This window comes from Sapajus apella, unplaced genomic scaffold (genome assembly GCF_009761245.1).
Source record: "Sapajus apella isolate SASKATOON/1434 unplaced genomic scaffold, GSC_monkey_1.0 scaffold46, whole genome shotgun sequence".
Classification (NCBI taxonomy): domain Eukaryota; kingdom Metazoa; phylum Chordata; class Mammalia; order Primates; family Cebidae; genus Sapajus; species Sapajus apella.
Window position 1 is genome coordinate 2,600,320 of NW_022436986.1, and position 20,000 is coordinate 2,620,319.

At 36.2% G+C, this 20,000-nt stretch overlaps 1 protein-coding gene across 3 annotated transcripts in view; it reads left to right on the forward strand.

Annotated features, from left to right (window-relative positions):
* Positions 1–20,000, forward strand: part of ZCCHC7 (zinc finger CCHC-type containing 7) — a 227,746-nt gene that overhangs the window by 173,371 nt on the left and 34,375 nt on the right. For 2 of the 3 annotated variants that reach the window (XM_032240090.1, XM_032240088.1), the window contains exons 3-5: positions 2,133–2,176; positions 3,294–3,419; positions 4,322–4,492. In XM_032240090.1, the coding sequence (XP_032095981.1) occupies positions 2,133–2,176; positions 3,294–3,419; positions 4,322–4,492 (341 nt within the window). The remainder of the gene's footprint in view (positions 1–2,132; positions 2,177–3,293; positions 3,420–4,321; positions 4,493–20,000) is intronic. The other variant, XM_032240089.1, reaches the window with a different exon arrangement.

A 20,000-nucleotide genomic window follows, 5' to 3' on the forward strand; every position in this document is an offset into this window, starting at 1 on the left:
AAAGAGGAAAACCCCGTCAAAAAAAAAAAAAAAAAAAAAAAAAAGAATATTGTTGAATTCCACAGAAATGTTAAAACAATCTGAATGGAGTTGATCTCCCTTTCTCAAACTTCCTTTTTCACTGTTTTGTGTTTATGCGTAAATTTAGAGAGTACAGTTTCCATTTTACGTTTCATTGGTTTTATATTTCATTTTTTAAGAACAATTTTAAGTCAGTCTTAATAGTTAACATAATTTCAAGTGGTCATTTTGAATTTTAATGATGAAAGACATTGAGTTACAAAAAGCAGCTTTGAAAGTTAATAGCAAAGCGTACTCCATACATGGATCCTTTGAATAAAGAATAATAGCATGGATGGTTGATGAAGGAATAGAAGCTGCTGCTATTTCATGTATTCTCCACTCTCAGTACATGGATACAGCCTTCAAATTTTACAATGAAAATAATCATCCGCACAGCATCTCTTCATACCTATGGATTGGTCTTTTTGTAAAGTAGCCTCATGGTTTTCTTAGTAAAAGTATTTTATTTTAAAATATATCTCTAGACACTTATTCCTGGTAGGCCTGGGAAAATGTAGATTACTTCATGTCCCTTCAAAAGCCTTTCAAAGAAACAAGTCAAGCTTGATTTGTGTTTTTGAGATAGAGGAAAGTGGTAAGGTAGGAGGAGAGAGGAAATCTTAGCTTTAAAGGGAGAAAAAGATCTTTCAGTCCTTTTGTCAACACTTTAGCTTCTGCATTAGTCATAGGTCCCTTCCCCCTTGGCCATGGGTGGACCAAAGGAATAGCAGCCATTTGCACATTCATGAAAGGACAGTGCAAAGAAAACAGCTGATACAAAAAAATGTGGGGGTTTATTTTCTCCACTAGGTTTTTACAGTTGTATATTTAGATTAATCAGTGGTTTCTGGATATTTGGCCCCCTTTTTTGTTCCTTTATTTTGCTGTTTTTGATGTTATAAAACACAATGCTAAGAACCTAACTCTATTAGTGAGACATTATTCATAGTCTAATTTTTTTTTTAACATTATACTGTATGTCACATAGAATGGAAAGCTAGGGGACACACTTTAATACTGATATTTGGTAGAAAAGATTTTCCTCTACTAAGTTGAATTCAAATTGGGGGCCTGCAAGTTAACTGATACTAGACAGGTTAACTGGAGAAAAGACAAAGTTTATTCAGGAGCACTCAATAATCAGTAACTCTGAAGAGTTTACCGGGTTATAGAAGTAAGGGGTTATGCCTCTTGCTATGTCATACCCCTATAATGTCAGTACTTTGGGAGGCTGAAGTGGGTGGATTGCTTGAGCTCAGATGTTCAAGACCAGCCTGGGTGACATGGTAAAACCCTGTCTCTATCAAAAAAAAAATCACAAAAATTAGCCAAACGTGGTGGCATAATCCTGTAGTCCCAGCTACTCAGGAGGCTGAGGTGGGAGGATTGCTTACGCCTGGGAGGCAGAGGTTGCAGTGAGCCAAGATGGTACCACTATAGCCTGGGCAACAGAGAAAGACCCTGTCTCCAAAACAAACAAAAAAAAAAACAGAAAAAGAAGTCAGGGGTTATATACCAGCTTAACAAAAGGGGGTAGTTTAGGGAGTCAAAGTACAGAAGGACCTTATTTACACAATTTTTTTGTTATGTCTCAGTGTCCAGTGTCAGTCATCTCCCTCCTATGGACCCTCCTGGAAGTGTGGAAGGGTTGTGACAACTGCCTCAGTAAATCTCTGCTTTAGTCACATAAAAGAAATTAAGATTTCATTCTGCATCTGCTGTTGGATTTTTGGGCCCTTCACTGATTTTTTTTTTTTAAATATTTATATATAGTCTGATGTTTTTCAATGTATTTTCACGTACTTCATCTTATTCTTATAGGACTTTTCAGGTAGACAGGGCAAATACTATTAACCCATTTCACAGGTCAGGAAACTGAGGTTCAGAGGTTAAGTATTTGCTCAGGGCCACACAACTAGTAACAGAGCCAAAATAAGAATTTAATGTGTTCACCATTTCTCACTATATCTTTGGGGTCCAATTTGAGTACTTACAAATTGTATAATCTATTGTCAATCTATAAGTTCTTTAAAGTGCCATGGTTGAGTAATATTTTATTTGTTTTGTAGGAGAAGATGATATCAACTGGTTTATCAGTGATAAAGACATTGAGGTAAAATCAAATTATTTTTAAAATTTAGAATAATAATTTCCTTTGCTTCATAATTTATTTTAACTTTTGAAATAAACTTAAATGGTTTATAAGAAAATATTTGATTTTAGCATATGAGTGATTTAACTCTTCAGAAAGTTGGTTCAGCCTTGATTTTTGTGAATGAGTCAATAGCTGTAATCATCCAGTCCCCTTTCCCTTTCTGTTTCTGCTCTCCTGTGGTGAGTCCTCTCAGCCCATATGGCGTGGTACCACTAAAAAGATCAACACCGGAAATAACTGCTGCTTCAGTGTAAGGAAATGGTTAGTCTATTTTTAGGATGTGGCAGGTGTTTTTGTCAATTATTAGCCTTAATTGTGGCAGATACTACAAAAAGAGAATAATTTTATAAATTGGCTTTGGAAGACAGCTAGATATTGTATTTACTTGTGGTCTACCTGGCCAGTTCAGCAAAATAACAAATAAAAGACTAAAACTTTTTTAAAGATGGAATTCTATCAGACAAGCTAAAGCATGGTTGGGATTTACAATTCCTCTTTAGATATTCCATCTGATATGCATTGCTGGTATTCTCTTACAAGATCCTAGATTTTACATTAGAATATGGGACAGCTAGAACTGGGTCACTATGTAGGCAGAGTGAATCTTAAAGGGACTCCAGTGGAAGGAAATTATCTCATTCCTTTATAGAAATTATCACCTAGTCTTGTAGGCAGTAACCCTGTGCTGTTCAAAAGAAAGGATCTATTTGGTAGCTATTATAACTTTACAAAAGACAAAGTCATAAAAACACCATTCCCTAACTCAAAATTTAAGCACGCCTCTCAATCAGCAGGCGGGAGGGCAGACAAAAAGCACTAGAGTTACATTTATGGCACCTCCTTTTTATGTTTTTCTACCTCCTTTTAAGAGAACAAGAAAGATCATGAAGTTTTCCTGTGGCTAGCTTCTAAGTTGAACAGATAGAACTATTAATTCTCTTGCTTTATCAAGGTAATGCAACTGACTTGAAGCTTGATGTACCTTTACTTACTTATAGTTGTCTTTAACAAGAATAGTAGTTGGTTTTTATTCAGCAGTGAAACTTTTTAATTCTTGATTTTTTTTTTCTCTTAGGCCCAGATAGCTAATAACCGATCACCTGGAAGACGGACCCAGCGATATTATTCAGCCAACAAAAACATTATCTGTAGAAATTGTGGCAAACGTGGCCATTTATCAAAAAACTGCCCCTTACCACCAGTACGTAAAATATGCCTTGCTCCTTTCCACATTTGTAAAATCAAAATCTCAAGGTCGAAACCCTATAACCTTAGAATTCAAATCTTTTTATAATATGTGTATTAAATTTCATGTAGCTTGCAGCCTAGTATAGGAGGAATGATAATAAATTTAGAGTCAGAAAAATGTGGAATCAATTTACCTTCTCATTATTAGTTGTATGGGCAAATCATTTAACCCTCTGTGCTTCTTATTTTCTTGTCTATAACATGAAAAGATTGAATCAGATGATTCCTGAGACCTCTCTCACTTGTAAACCTTCTAAATAAGAATGCCTGTTTCATTGTGAGATGATTTTTATTCTTAGAAAATTATAATTTGGGACATTTTAAAATGTTTATTGATGTAAGTTACATTAAGCAGGCACATCGGCCTCTGGAACAACACAGAACTGAAGATCTTAGACATTCCCTTTCTAGATAATAAATTCTTAACAAACATTTCTTCCATTACCTCCTAACTCTTCCAAATTACTGCTTTTCAAATAGACCACTCTAATGTTCCTTTTTTGTTTTTACATCTCCAGACAAAACAGCTTCTTCTGTAACTGTTCTTCCTACGACTTAGCTTCTAGATATCCCCCTCATTCTACTTTACCTCTTACATACCTTTCACTGTCAGTATTCCTATAAGAAGAGGCATAAAGAATAAATGCCAGCTGCTAGTATGTACAAACTAAGCCTTTTTGACAAACAATATACATACAGTGCTTTGGACATTTTGTTATTTTACAGTTGTGCTCAAGATTCAACCTTTTTTGGGAATCTCAAATTAGAAAGTTTTTTATGGGATTATAATGAAAAAGAAGTATTAATCTTCTTCCTTTTGAGACTGAAGAGATTTTATGATTTTCTGCCGCATAGAAAGTTCGTAGCTGCTTCCTGTGCTCTGAGAAAGGACACCTCCTGTATGCCTGTCCAGCCCCACTTTGCGAATACTGTCCTGTGCCTAAGATGTTGGACCACTCATGTATTTTCAGACGTTCCTGGGATAAACAGTGTGACCGATGTCATATGCTAGGCCACTATACAGACGTGAGTATCCTGCATATAACTAATTTGTCAGGCTTTGGGGGCAGTGTCCAAGTTTGTAACTAATGTGCAAGTTTATAACTATCAGTCAGTATACCTAAAAGAATGTTTACTCTGTGCTATATAGAATGATAGTCATGTCCCTTTTGTCACTGAAGATGTATATAAGGCAGTGCTCTAAATATAAAGGTAAGGAGCCTACTGAATCAGGAGACAGCATCAAAAGATAGCATTAACAAATAGTTTGAGCCCATTCTAGCCCTCTTTCTTAATGCGCTCACTAAGTAAAGGCTGAATTTAAAGAGGTATATAATAAATAGCATGGGAAATTTGTGTAAGTATTTATGCATATTTATTTTTATTTTATTTATTTATTGAGACGGAATCTCACCCTGTTGCCCAGGCTGGAGTACAGTGGTACAATCTGAGCTCACTGCAACCTCTGTCTCCCGGGTTCAAGCGATTCTCCTGCCTCAGCCTCCAGAGTAGCTGGGACTACAGGCGCACGCCAACACGCCTGGCTAACTTTTGTATTTTTAGTAGAGATGGGATTTCAACATGTTGGCTATGCTGGTCTTGAACTCTCGACATCAGGTGATCTGCCTGCCTCGGCCACCCAAAGTGCTGGGATTACAGGCGTGAGCCACCGCACTTGACCTGTTTATGCATATTTAAATGAAAATATATACACAATTAGCAGTTATATACAAATGTTTATAGGAAAGCCTGTTTTGATGCTTCCTTTTTTTGTGATGGAGTCTTGCCGTCACCCAGGCTGGAGTGCAATGGCACGATCTCAGCCCACTGCAACTTCTGTCTCCTAGGTTCAAGTAGTTCCCCTGCCTCAGCCTTCCGAGTAGCTGGGATTACAGGCGTCTGCCACCATGCCCAGCTAATTTTTGTATTTTTAGTAGAGATGGGGTTTCACCATTATCAGGCTGGTCTCAAACTGCTGACCTCAGGTGATCCACCCACCTTGGCCTCCCAAAGTGCTGAGATTACCGGTGTGAACCACCACACCCAGCATGATTCTTATTAATGGTTTTGCTGGTATAATAGTCTAAGGAAAGTACAAGGCAACCATTACTTTAAATTGCAGCATATTAAAAATACCATTTTGGACATCCTTGTATTGTTGTGAATGTGTATGGAGTTTAGTCACAATTTCAAAGACCAGCAGGCAATTGAAATAAGTCGATACAGCTTTGATATGGAATGTGTAGTTTTCTATATTGAGTTTACCCTAACTCCTAATGATGTCTCATTAAGAGTCTTTTCGTTTTAGCTCTTAATTGCATTTCTTACTATATAGTAGCATATGTTTATTTTATATTAATAGCTAATCAGTACAAAGTCATTTTTCATCCTCATACCTAAGTGGCAATCCTAATTGGTTTAAGGGGTATTTATGAAAGATGTAGCTCTCATTCTCTTTGTTCAAGCATTACTTATCTATTTTTTTAAATAATGAAAGTTTTCCCTTTAATATATACTTCCCCAAAGACATGATACAAAAGCAGAAACATTTTTCTTATTAAAATATTGAAATATACCATTAGCCCTTTTTAATGCATGTCTGAAATGCACCTGTAATCTTTTGCTCAATAAATTAGCATGGCTTTCTACTGAAATGAATTTCAGATTAAAACAGATTGGAGTATGAGTGTTTGGTATATATATGTGTTTCTTATGTAAATAATATGACAATTATTGATTGTAATTCCACCAGTAAATTTATACTTAAATTGTTACCCATTTTTAAAATAAACAGTGGTGCATTTAATAATGTTTTGGCAAGCCATATTCTATAAATGGAATTGTGAAATTGAAAGACATGTACACTTATGTCTGGGTAAGTATTGTCAAATCGCTCTTCTAAAAGATTGTACCAATGTATCCACCCACCAGTAGTGTTTAAGAGAAATGAGCACTGCACTCATTAACATTAAATATTATGAGTCTTTAAAATGCTTGGCTAATCAGACCAAAAAATGGTATTTTATTGTTTTAATTTGTATTTCTTTGGTTATTAATAAGGTGGTATATGGTTAATTAATTTGAATACCCTGTTCTCAAGGCTAGATATAGAGAAGAAGTTGTCATTTTATTCCAAAGTACTTCAATCTTACTTTTCAATGTTTACCAAGTTTTAAAAATGATAAATCCTGAATTGTCCTAGCATTATGTTGTTGTCTGCATTAAGTTCTCAGTTATAATTTTCTTTCTTTCTTTTCTTTTTTTTTTTTTTTTTTTTTTTTTTTGAGACTGAGTCTCACTTGTCATTCAGGCTGGAGTGCACTGGTGAGATCTCAGCTCACTGTAACCTCCACCTCCCAGGTATAAGCGATTCTCCTGCCTCAGCCTCCTGTGTAGCTTGGACTACAGGCGTATGCCACCACACCTGGCTAATTTTTTGTATTTTCAGTAGAGATAGGATTTCACCACGTTAGCCAGGATGGTCCTGATCTCCTCACCTTGTGATCTGCCTGCCTCAGCCTCCCAAAGTTGTCAGTTATAATTTTCTTAGCAAGATTTTCTAGTTTGGCAGTTATCTTTAAACGTCTGTTTTTTTTTTTGTTTTGTTTTGTTTTTACTGTTTTCTTACGAAGAGCTCTTACAAATATGGTCTTATTTCCCTGTGTTAACAGAAGGGAGTAAGACATGATCATAGGCAGTTTTTAAATACAAGAAACAGTTCTGCAGAGCAGTTAAAAATTAACTTATGAAAGGTTATATAATCATCTGTGAGTTACTTCTTTAGGCCATTCCTCTTAACTTCTTAATTTTGGCCTCTAATAGGGTTAAAATCATAGTATGCTCCTGTAATATCAGCTACTCAGGAGCCCAAGGCAGGAGGATCACTTGATCCCAGGAGTTTAAATAATCAGCCTGGGAGGCCAGGTGTGGTGGTTCACACCTGTAATCCCAGCACTTTTGGAAGCCAAGGCAGGTGGATGATGAGGTCAAGATATCGAGACCATCTTGGCCAATATAATGAAACCCTATCTCTACTAAAAATACAAAAATTAGCTGGGCATGGTGGCACATGGCAGTAGTCCCAGCTACTTGGGAGGCTGAGGCAGGAGAATTGCTTGAACCCAGGAAGCAGAGGTTGCAGTGAGCCAAGATCGTTCCACTGCACTCCATTCTGGCAACAGAGTGAGACTCCATCTCCAAATATATTATATATATATATATATTATATATATTGTTATATATTATAATATATATAATATATATTATATATATATATATTATTATATATAATATATTATATAAGCCTGGGCAACAGAATGAGAGCCCATCTCAAAAAATAAAATAAAATAGGATTAGACTGTGACCAGCTTCAGAAAAGGCAGTCCCCTTCTCCAAATCTACCAATATATATGATTTTTGTTGTAATTACATGCTGAAGGTTCTGGATGCTGGTCTTTGTAGCCTACACACCTGGTATAAGTATTCACTCGCTGCCCAGTCAAGCCTGGGCTCTGCTGACTCCTTGTGGCGAGGCTCATAGTCCTTCCACCACCCCAGAAACTTCATGAGAATTCATGTTAGCAGAGTCATTCTGACCCCATGTTGCTGGAACTGTACATCCTTTAGGTCCGTCTTGAAATCTAGGCCTCCACAGAACATTTCTTTCCTCTGCAGCTCTATCAAATGCTTGCTGCTCATCTTCTATGACCCTGAATTAAGGGATATCAGACTCTTTCTCACAGGCCATGGCTGCTTTTAAATCATGACTCAACCCTATTTATGTACATATCTTTGGTTTATTTAAGGCTTATACCCTCTGGCAATACTATCCTCTTATCTTTCTTTGTCATTTTCATTTTCCCACCTACTAGACTTTCTGCTCATTCACAGAGGATTTTTGAAACACTCAGTAACTATAGATGTTCTAACCTTTTATAAATTGACGATATAGAGAAACTTCCAAGGCTGGGCACGGTGGCTTATGCCTGTAATCCCAGCACTTTAGAAGTCCGAGGTAGGCAGATCACTTGAAGCCACAAGTTTGAGGCCAGCCTGGTCAACATGGCAAAACCCTGTCTCTACTAAAAATACAAAAGTTAGCCGAGTGTGCTAGCGCACACCTGTAATTCCAGCTACTGGAAAGGTTGAGGCATGAGAATTGCTTGAACACAGGACGCAGAGATTTCAGTGAGCCGAGATTGCACCACTGTACTCCAGCCTAGGTGACAGAGTAAGACTGTTTCCCCCCCCCTCAAAAAAGGAAAGAAACTTACCCTTTTACTTTACATATTCCCGGAATCACACACCTAGACCTCTTTTTTGCCAGATTACCAGTTACACGTATGCAAAGAGAATTTGTAATGTAAACTGATGAGTCATATTCAAATCCTTTCTGTAATGAACAGCTCTTTCCTAAAATCTGTTGGAAATTCCTCACTGGTTAACTATGTCTGTAAAAGTATTTGGTTGCAATTCCAGAGTTTTATGAGATGAAGGATAAAAAGATAGCTCAAGGCCTACTAAAGTCAACGTGCATCATTAGTGCCTTTCAGAAGACAAGAACTTGGAGTGTGGAAAGAATCCTGTTTATAAATCTCCTGTAGTTTCCTCCCTTGCCAACAATTTTTAAATGTACAGAGAATGTTAAAATGTCTGTATAAATTTAGCTTGCACAGTCCTATTCTCTGAGCTATATCTGACATTTCCAAGGTAACAACAGCCATACATAATTGTGTGTTTACTGTGCTTGAGGAGTGCTTCATTCATCAGTGTCCTTAGCATATAGTAGGTGTTCGGTAGATTGAATCCTCACAAGCAGGACATGAAGTGTAGGTACTCTTTATTACTTCTGTTTTACAAACTAAAAACTGAGAAACTGCAAGGTTAATAAGCTTTGCCCAAGATCTAAAAGCTAAAATGATGCTATACTTTATGAATATATGTGGAGAAAGCTTACATTTCAGCAATCTAGGAATCATCAGTTTATCTACTGCTCAGAGGATCTCTCAACTTTCTTAAATATGCAGATATTGTAGATCTAATAAGCAACTTTGATATAAAACTCATGACATTGTGGGCAACATAGTGAGATCCCCCTGCTCTTTGCCAAAAAAAATTTAAAAATTAGCCAGGCAGGGTAGCACGCACCTGTAGTGCCAGCTACTCTGAAGGCTGAGGTGGAAGGATTGCTTGAGCCCAGGAGATTGAGGCTGCAGTGAGCTGTGATCACATCACTGCACTGTAGCCTGAGTGACAGTAAGATTGTCTCTTTTTTTTTTTAAATCAATATATTAAACACATGAAGAAAAATATTTTCCAAACAAAAATAAATTTTACTTTAGGTTTTCAGCTCTTTAAAAAACCTCTAAGGATTAAGAAAGCAGTATAGAATGTTGATTTTCAGACACAGAGGCAATTCTGTGATGCCATAGAGCTTTACTGCTCACAAGAGAACATTGCAGCTTCAGCAATCTTTATTAATTGTTCAGATTGCCACTCTTTTTTATTAAAGCATAATGACTGAGTCAGTAAGTGTCAGATATAATCAAAACCCAAGCCTCCTAAATTTTCTCCCTTTATTCAGCAATTTTTTTTCTAAAATTCCCTTCTCAGTGTTTTACCCCAGTCCATGCTAAATAACTTTTAAAGTCTGATTTTTTAATACAGTGGGAGAAAATAATTCTTTTTTTTTTTTTTTTTATTTTTTTTTGCTTTTCTCTTCCCAGGAAGGGAGAAAATGATTCGTAGAACATATATTTACTTTATTTACTTATTTATTTGATACAGAGTCTCACTCTACCACCCACGCTAGTAGAGTCTCACTCTACTCCATACAGAGGTGCGAGCTCAGCTCACTGCAACCTCTGACTCTGCCTCCCAAGTAGAGATTACAGGCGCGAGTCACCACACCCTGCTAATTTTTGTATTTTTTGTAGAGGTGGGGTTTCACAGTATTGGTCATGCCGATCTTGAACTCCTGACCTCAGGTGATCTGCCCGCCTTGGCCTCTCAGGCCTTATGCCCAGCCTTTTTACCTTTTTGATGCCAAAAAAATATTCCCTTATTAGCCACATATGACCATATTTTTGACAGTACAAAAGTTTATTTTAAGGAGAACTCAATATAAACTGTATAGTCTTTAACATACACATGAGTGCTCAATGATGTTTCTTCAATAAATGTATATGTAAAATTGAAAACTAATGCCTCATTTAAATTTTTATTTAGCTTGAAGATTTCTAGCAGGAAATTTAAAGCATCTAGTACAAATCGTTTCATATTTGTCAAATCCAGAATGGACAGTTACTAGAGCATTATTTTTGTAAATGTAGTTATTTAGGAAACAGTCATTTATTTTATTTTTAGTCTACTCCAAGGAGCACTGAGTAGTATTCATATACTTCCTCCCCTTATCCTTTCCACAGTCTTACTCAGATATGACTGGCCAGAAATAAGACTGGCTGAAACATAACTATTGAGCTGAATAACTAAGCCACGATTTGAATTAAAGACTTGCGTGATTCAAATATTTTGTGTAATGGTGGTTCTACGTTTATTCAAAAACATCTCCAGTGTTCTACCACCCAAATAAACTTTCTACATTTGTTCATTTAGTGAAAATTTTCTGGTTGCCTCTTATATGCTAGATGGTATTCCAAGTACTAGGGGGAAAAACGATCAATAAGACATTATCCCTGCCCTTGAGGAACTCAGAGTATAATAGGAAAGGTGGGTGTGTTAAGAACCGTGTAAAATGTAATAGGAAAGTACATCAGGGTGGTGATAATTAAATAAAAGAGTCTCAAAAGACCCTAAACTTAGTGACTTGCAGATAATGCATACCTAGAAAAAGAAGAAAGTATGACATAGACCTAAGAAGGGAGCTAAGTAGCTGTGTCCTTTTATTTTGAGATAATTGTAGATTCACATGCAGTTTTAAGAAATAACATAGAGGGCTGGGCTCAGTAGCTCACGCCAGTAACCACAGCCCAGCCCTGTGGGAGGCCAAATCAGGAAGATTGCCTGAGGCCAGGAGTTCAAGACCAGCCTAGGCAATATAGTGAGACCTTATATCTACCAAAAAAAAGTTTAAGAAATGATAAAATTAAGATTCAGATAGCAAATAATCACAAACTAATTTCCCTGCTGACCTTATTTGATGTTAAGAGAAAACACTGATACATTCAGATCTACTTAATGAAAATGAGAATGCCTAAATAAAAGTAAGTACAAATTAAAATGACCCCACCATAACAAAGTAACTTGGATGTATAAAATCACAATGCGAGAAAGGAATAAAGGGGATAATTTTGAAAATAAAAATTCACTTCTGAATAAAATGCTAGAATTATTGTGATAGATTGATATGTACCTTCAGATAAATATGTAGTTTTGCTGACAGTGGTGCTTTACACCTACTTTGGGATTAAAGAGGAAAATCATACTTTAGTTAGATATATGTACTTTGTTCCACCCACTTTTCTCAACATTTTAATGTTATTTAAAGATAATATTGGACCAAGAGAGCAGACTGCAATTGATTGATAGTCTTACAAAATTGTTGTATAGGCTTACAAAATGTTTATTTAACTGAGAGATCAGACTACTCCAAGAAAGTTAAGTAGATTTCTATGCATAAAGGTCTCCTCCTATCCTCTTGATATACACAAAACTCACAATAACGTTAGTGAAAATTGCATATATGTTCATTGTTCAAGGAGTAAGTCCCAAAATCATGAATTAATAAACTGTTACCAAACCACCTAATAAATGAATATCTGAAATTTTTCATTGTTGCAAATATATGCAGCCTTATGTAAATAATTATGTTCTACATTTTAAACTTGAAGGCGTATGATACAGTTTGGCTCTATGTCCCCACTTAAATCTCATGTTGAATTGTAATTCCCAATGTTGGGGGAGGGACCTGGTGGGAGGTGATTAGATCATGGGAGCAGATTTTCCCCATGTTATTCTTGCAATAGTGAGTTCTCATGCGATCTGATGGTTTAAAAGTGTATGCCACCCTGCCTCTCGCTTGCTCTCTTTCTCTCCTAACACCATGTGAAGGTGATTGCTTCCCCTTCAACTTCCACCATGATTGTAAGTTTACAGAGGCCTACTCAGCCATGCTTCCTGTTAAGGCTGTGGAACTATCAATCAGTTAAACCTCTTTTCTTCATAAATTACTCCAGTGTTAGGTAATTCTTTATAGTAAGGTGAAAATGGACTAATACCATATATAACTTAGCACATTTAAAGTTTGAAGGAGAAATTAATTCTTATTTCAAATTATACTAAATGGTTTCCTTTCTGGTCATTTCTAACTAACCTGAATATTTCTCCAAACTTTTCAGCTCTCCCTATAATACATACCTCTTTGTCTAGTATTAGTCACTTGCAGTGGACTTAGCAGCTTACTACCAAGCTTATCTTGTCTTTATAGAAAATGTAAGAATAAGTGTGTAGAGGATAGAGTTCCCATTCTCCAGACCCTTACCTTTCATCAAAGGAAGGGAAAGATTGTCTTATTCTAGCCTGCCTTTATAAGCATTATAAGCTCTCAACATTAAAGGATAAATAAACTTTAGTTTTTCACTGAGAATCTTAGGGCACTAAGGAATGGACTTACTCTTCTGTGCAGTCACATTTGAGAAGACTCAAGTTTCTCATATATAAAGCAGAAGGTCACTAAGAATTTATTAAATTTCAAATTCATTATATGCCTCACCTTTTAAAAAATAAATCTGGGTATAAAAGTCCATGTAGACTTTTATAAAAGCATACATGTGTATGCTTTTGTGTGTGTGTGTGTATATACATATGTGTACAATGAATGATAAATGGCTCTTAACATTGGTTTTTCTCAGCAGAATGGGAATAGGTTAGAAGACAGGGCTGAGAAACACAGCTTTGCCTTTATTCATATTTTTATTGTATTGTTTCATTTGTTTTAAAAAGAGAGTAAAAAGATAATTATGCAGGATTTCAGTTTAATAGCAAGTGTGATCTTGGTTTGTTGTATGACATTCTACTAATTGTTGCCTTGATAATAATCATAAAAGAAATACTAAACTAAGAAGTTCAAGAAACTCAAGCAAATTATATAATAAATATTATGAGCCAATTGGCCTTTTAGTTACAGAACATGAAAATAATTCTTTCTGTAATCATGGATATCAAAGGAAAAATATACCCCCTGAGAACACTAATCATTACAGTGAGGTAGTTTCAGATATAAAGGAAGACATGGCTCAGTTTTTAAAGTATTTCATCCAGTATTATTCTAAACTTTTACTTTTTTTAGCCCATTATATTTTTGGCAGGAACCAGTTCTAATGCAGCAGGAAAAAATTCTAAAGTGAGCTGCAAGGTCTCAATATTAAACCCTACTCTCTCACTCTGTCGTCACTCCTGCTCTCCACTACTACCTTCCCTGGTTTAGGGATGCTTATATAGAACTTTTACCTTTACCTTACATTTACCTGTAGAACATTTTTTTTTTTTTAAGACAGAGTCTCGCTTTGTTGGCAGGCTGGGGCTGGAGTGCAGTGGCGCAATCTTGGCTCACTGCAGCCTCTGCCTCCTGGGTTCAAGCGATTCTCCTTGTGTTAACCTCCCAAGTACCTGGGACTACCGTGCTCAGCTAATTTTTGTATTTTTAGTAGAGAAGGGGTTTCACCATGTTGGCCAGGCTGGCCTTGAACTCCTAACCTCAAGTGATCTGCCCGCCTCGGCCTACCAAAGTGTTGGGATTACAGGCATGAACTACTGCGTTTAGCCAAGAACCTTATCCTTATAAGAATCTGGCACAATGGAAGGATCTTTTAATGACGTAGATAACAATGTCCAGTGATGTAAAAACATCCTTTCACAGGTCTCTGTAATTGTAACTCTCTCCCTGTTTTTAACAATCCAAAACTTGATTGTATCTCAAGTTTTCCGTAAATAAGTTGATCAAAGACCTATACAATATTTGACAGATACCACCTGAGCTCCCAATACTGGCTGGATTTCACATGAGCCTCTTTTTTTTTTTTTTTTTTTTTTTTTTTTTTTTTTTTAAATCAATAGAAAAAAAAAAATTGCAGGCATATATAAAGAATTGGTAGTTCAAAAAAAAAGGAATCAGAGGTGTCTCCAAATGAAGTAAATTCTTTGTAGGGAACAGGTAACTTGAGAAAATCCTAACTCATTCTTTGCAGATAGTGTGAATAGAGAAGATAAACAAAAAGCAATGCTAAGCAAAGTGTTGAAGGAAATTATGGACAAAACAGTTCACACTCACTTGAGAAAAAGACTCATAGTGAAATTTCTGAATGTCAAACAAAAATTATGCTAATATCCAGAGAGAAAAACACACAAATTAGATTCACATCAGACTTCTCCTGTACAATACTAAATGCCAAAAAGTAATGGAGAAATCTCTAAAGGCCAGAAGATTCTGAGGAAAAAAGATTATACAATCTCTTGCTCATTTGTGAATTTAAGGGAAAAGTCAGAGACTAAAATTAGCATAATCTTAATCATAATAAACCAGTGAGACCAAGAAAGCATAGAATATGTGTCTGAATACTTCTTGATAATCTGTTTTTTAACCTAATATTAAGTATTTTCTGGGTGCAGTGACACCTGCCTATAGTTCCAGCTACTCAGGAGGCTGACGCAGGAGAATTGCTTGAGCTCAGGAATTCAAGACCAGCCCAGGCAACATAGTGAGACTTCATCTCAAAAAAAAGACAGAAAAATTAAATAGATATAAATATTAGAGCAAGTTTTATTTTTAAAATTATAGTAATATGGATTATAGGTAATTTCAATAAAATAAAAGATTATTTGTTTCAATAATCAGAAGAAAAATAAGTGAGATAATTGAAACTCTCATAATATAACAAACCATAGGAGAAAATGGGAACAAATATAAAAACCAAAAAGCGTAAAGAATGAGAAAAATCAGACCAAGTATATCAATTATAACAAATAAACATTCTCATATTAAACACTCTTACAGATTTAACTACCTCCCCCATGCCCCTCCCCCTAAAAAAGTCTGTTCTTCCAAAGAGACCTTTAGCAAAACTGAATGGCAGACCATGGTTTGAGAAAGATTTTTATGATATGTATGATGGCACAGTTATCTGTAGTATATAAAAAGCTCTTACAAATCAATATGCAGAAAGGAAAATAATAATACCCAATGTTAGGGAAGCTGTACTATTAAAGTACATTTGAATGGCCTTTCTGGAATTCAGTGATGTATGGCTGCAAAGATGATGTATGGCTGCAAAGATATAGTTATAAGAATGTTTATAGCAAAGTTGTTAATGAATACCAGATGCAACCCAAATATTTGATAATGAGGATGACTTACCGAATTTACAATATATCCATATAATGAAATTTATTCAGCCATTTCAAAAATGATATAAAAAGCCCGATGCGGTGGCTCAGGCCTGTAATCCCAGTACTTTGGGTGGCCAAGGTGGGTGGATCACCTGAGGTCAGCCTGGACAGCCTGGTGAAACCCCATCTCTACTAAAAACACAAAAATTATCTGGGCTTGGTGGGGGCGCCTGTAATCCCAGCTACTTGGGAGGCTGAGGCAGAATCACTTGAACTTGGGAGGTGGAGGTTGCAGTGAGCCAAGATGGCACTGTTACACTCCAGCTTGGGTGACAAGAGCGAAACTCCATCTCAAACAAACAAAAAACTGATATAAAAGTGATATTGAAATATAGAGAAGTTACTAGAACATTAAGTGAAATGCACAGTTTACAAAACAGTATGTGAAGTAAAATCCTGTTTCTGTATAAATATGTGTGTATTTATATATGTAGATTTGCATAGAAAAAAGTTTGGAGTGGGCCCTGTGTGGCGGCTCACACCTGTAATGCCTGCACTTTAGGAGGCCAAGGCAGGGAGATCAGTTAAGTTCAGGAGTTCAAGACTGGCCTGGCCAACATGTTAAAACCCTGTCTCTACTAAAAATAAAAAAAATTAGCCAGCCATGGTGGCACACTCCTATAATCCCTGCTACTCAGGAGGCTGAAGTGGGAGAATTCCAAGTTGGAGAATCACTTGAACCCAGGAGGTGGAGGTTGCAGTGAGCCAAAATCACATCTCTGCACTCTACCCTGGGCAACAGAGGAAGACTCTGTGCCCCCCACCCCCTCCAAAAAAAAGCATTTTGAGTAACATATTCCAAAATTTTTTTCCCTTGTTAATGTCAGGAATTATAGATGTTTTATTGTTTTTTGTTTTTTATTTCGATTGCTCTTTATTTGCTAGTTTTATATTAGTCATTCTAATTGATGTGTACTATCTATCTTACTGTATTTTTAGTTTTCATTTTCTAATGGCTAATAATGTTGACTATCCTTTCATGTACTTACCTGTCATCCTTATTCTTTGGTGAAATATTAACATCCCTTCCTAATTTTTAATGAGAGTGTTAATTTTCTTCCTATTGGGTGTTGATAGTTCTTTCTGTATTTTGAATAAGAGTCTTCTGTTGGGTATGTGAGTTCAAAATATTTTTTCCAGTTCATAATTTGTCTTTTTATTTTGTTGACAGTTCTCAGGCAGAGCAGAAGTTTTTAAATTTAATAAAATCTAACTTAGACGTCTGAACTCTTTACCCAAACTCAGATCATAGAGTTTTTTGGTTTTGTTTTGGGTTTTGAGACAGGGTTCACTCTGTACCCCAGGCTGTAGTGCAGTGTTGCAATTGTCAGCTCACTGCAACCTCTACATCCCAGGCTTAAGTGACCCTCCCACCTCAGCCTCCTGAGTTGTTGGAACAATAGGCGCATGCCACCATGCTTGTCTAATTTTCGTATTTTTTATAGAATTGAGGTTTCTCCTTGTTGCCCTGGCTGATCTCAAACTCCTGGACTCAAGCGATCTGCTTGCCTTGCCCTCAAGTGCTGATATTATAGGTGTGAGCCACCATGGCCAGCCAGAAGATTTTTCTCCTGTGTATTCTTTCAGATGTTTCTCCTTTGATATTTAGATCTGCTTTCTATTTTGAGTTAAACTTTGTATAATAGGAGATTTAGATCAAGGTTCTTTTTTTTTTTTCTTTACATGTGGTTGACCAATTGTTCTAACACCATTTGTTGAAACGACTTTCCATTCTTAAGTGAATTGATTTTGCATCTTTGTCAAAGATCAATTGGCCATATTTACATGGATTGATTCCTGGGCTCTATTTTGTTGCACTGATGTATGTATATGTTTTATTGCCAATGCCATATGGTCTTGATTACTATAGTTTCATAGTAAGACTTAAAATCAAGTAGTGTGATTCCTTAAACTTTCGGTTTTTTGTGTTTTGGGATTTTTTTGAGACAGAGTCTCACTCTGTTGCCCAGGCTGGAGTGCAGTGGCACCATAGACATGGTGACTTATATTTTTAGTAGAGATGAGATTTCACCATGTTAGCCAGGCTGGTCTTGAACTCCTGACTTTAGGTGATCAGCCTGCCTCAGCTTCCTAAAGTGCTGGGATTATAGGCGTGATCCACCGTGCCTGGCCAACTTTTGTTATTTTTTACAAAATAAATTTTGCTGTTCTAATTTCTTTCCCCTTTCATATAAATTCTAAAATCACCTGTCTATACTTACAATAAATTCTGATGGAATTTTGATTACAGTTGTGTACAGTTCATAGATCACTGTGGGGGCAGTTGACTCCACTGTATTGAGTCTTCCAATCCATGAACATGGTATATCTCTGTTTATTTGTATTTCCTTTAGTTTTCTTTTTTCAGAATTTTGTAGTTTTCACTATACACACCCTCTACATAGTTAGACTTATATGTATTTAAGTATTATAAGTACTTTGCTTTTCTTGGAATTATAGAAAAAGGTATTGTCTTACTACAGCATCAGACCTAAGGATGATTATTTGTATATCTGCATATACAAATAATGGCTTGGGAGAAGAGGAAAAGGAAATTTCCCCAAGAGCATTTCATGAGATTTAGAACTGGGTGACAGGGCATGATTGTAAATAGAAGGAGTTTAATGTAGTTAACTAAGATAAATTAGAATTGCTTTTGGTGGTTTTAAACAAGTTGCTCTGTTAGGTATTTGTTATTTATGATGGACTTTGTATAATTGGTTGTTTTTCTTTCTTTTTTTTTTTTTTTTTCTTTTTCTTCTAATTAGAGGTGGGGTTTCTCTGTTACCCACGCTGGTCTCAAACTCCTGTCCTGAAGTGATAACCCCCCTCAGTGTCCCAAAGTGCTGGGATTATGGAAATGAGCTACTGTTCCTGCCCTATAAAAGTAAAGCCCTAAACTTTCACTTTAAAATTATTATACCAGGCTGGGTGCCATGGCTCATGCCTGTAATTTCAGCCCATTGGGAGGCCAAGGTGAAAGGATTGCTTGGAGCCAGAAGTTTGAAACCAGCCTAGGAACCATAGTGAGACTCCATCTCTACAGAAAAAGTGAAAACTTAGCCAAGCACTGTAGGCCATGCCTGTAGTCCTAGCTACTCTGGAGACTGAGGTTGGAGGATCCTGCTTGAGCCCAGGGCATCAGGGTTGCAGTGAGCTATGATCACACCACAGCATTCTAGCCTGGGCAACAGAGTAAGACTCTGTCTCTAAATAAATAAATTAAAATAAAATAAAATACAGTGAAACTAATTTACCTTTAGTTTACCTCTTATGAGTCTAGTTTAAAACATCTAGATCTTGCTAGTGGACTTAAACAGTTGTGTATGGAACCCTTGCAGACTTAGTTTACAATTTTCTCAGTATGTCAGTGCTCAGATATTATCCCAATACCAAAGGGACAATGAAATCACTCATGGCAGTTGTACTGGAGGGATACCGTCAACGTAAGTTTTTATTTTTGTTTTTCAGGGAATTTTTGTTTTTAAGAAGTGGGGGGAAAAAAGAAAATAAAAGAAATGGGATATCTGAGTGAGCTGAAAGTTATGAAGACAGGAACTCTGAAAAAATTAAGGTACTAGAAAGCAGGAAATAAGACCTTTTTCCCATCCATTGTGCACATGGACTATGTATTCACTATCAAACCAGTTAGATGGATTCCCAGAATTATAGGGATCTACCTCTATGTGTTTCTTCTCCCTGGTTTCCACTTACCCAGTCCTCAGATCTGATTTTAAGGTAATGAATTATCACAATTCATCATTAACAGTCAGTTGCAGATTGAACTCCTTGTTCTACTCCTTCCCTCTTTCTTACTACTGCACTTGACTAATCTTAAAACTCCCCCAAAAAGAGGAAGAAAGGCTAGTAAGGAAGCTGGGGCCATTATTGTTTAAGCATAGAAAAAAGGAATCCATAAGTTTGAGTAAATTAAAGAAAGTTGTCTCAACTTTCACAATGGTGTAGATTACTTTTTCATCAGTGACCAAAGTATTTTATGATTTTTGTATTCCAGAATTTTAATATAAAATATGACATCAAGATTATCTGATCCAGTATTTTTTGTTTTAACAACTAAAAACATTGAGTAGACTTCAGCTGAATGTAAAAATAGGTACATTGCACATAGTAG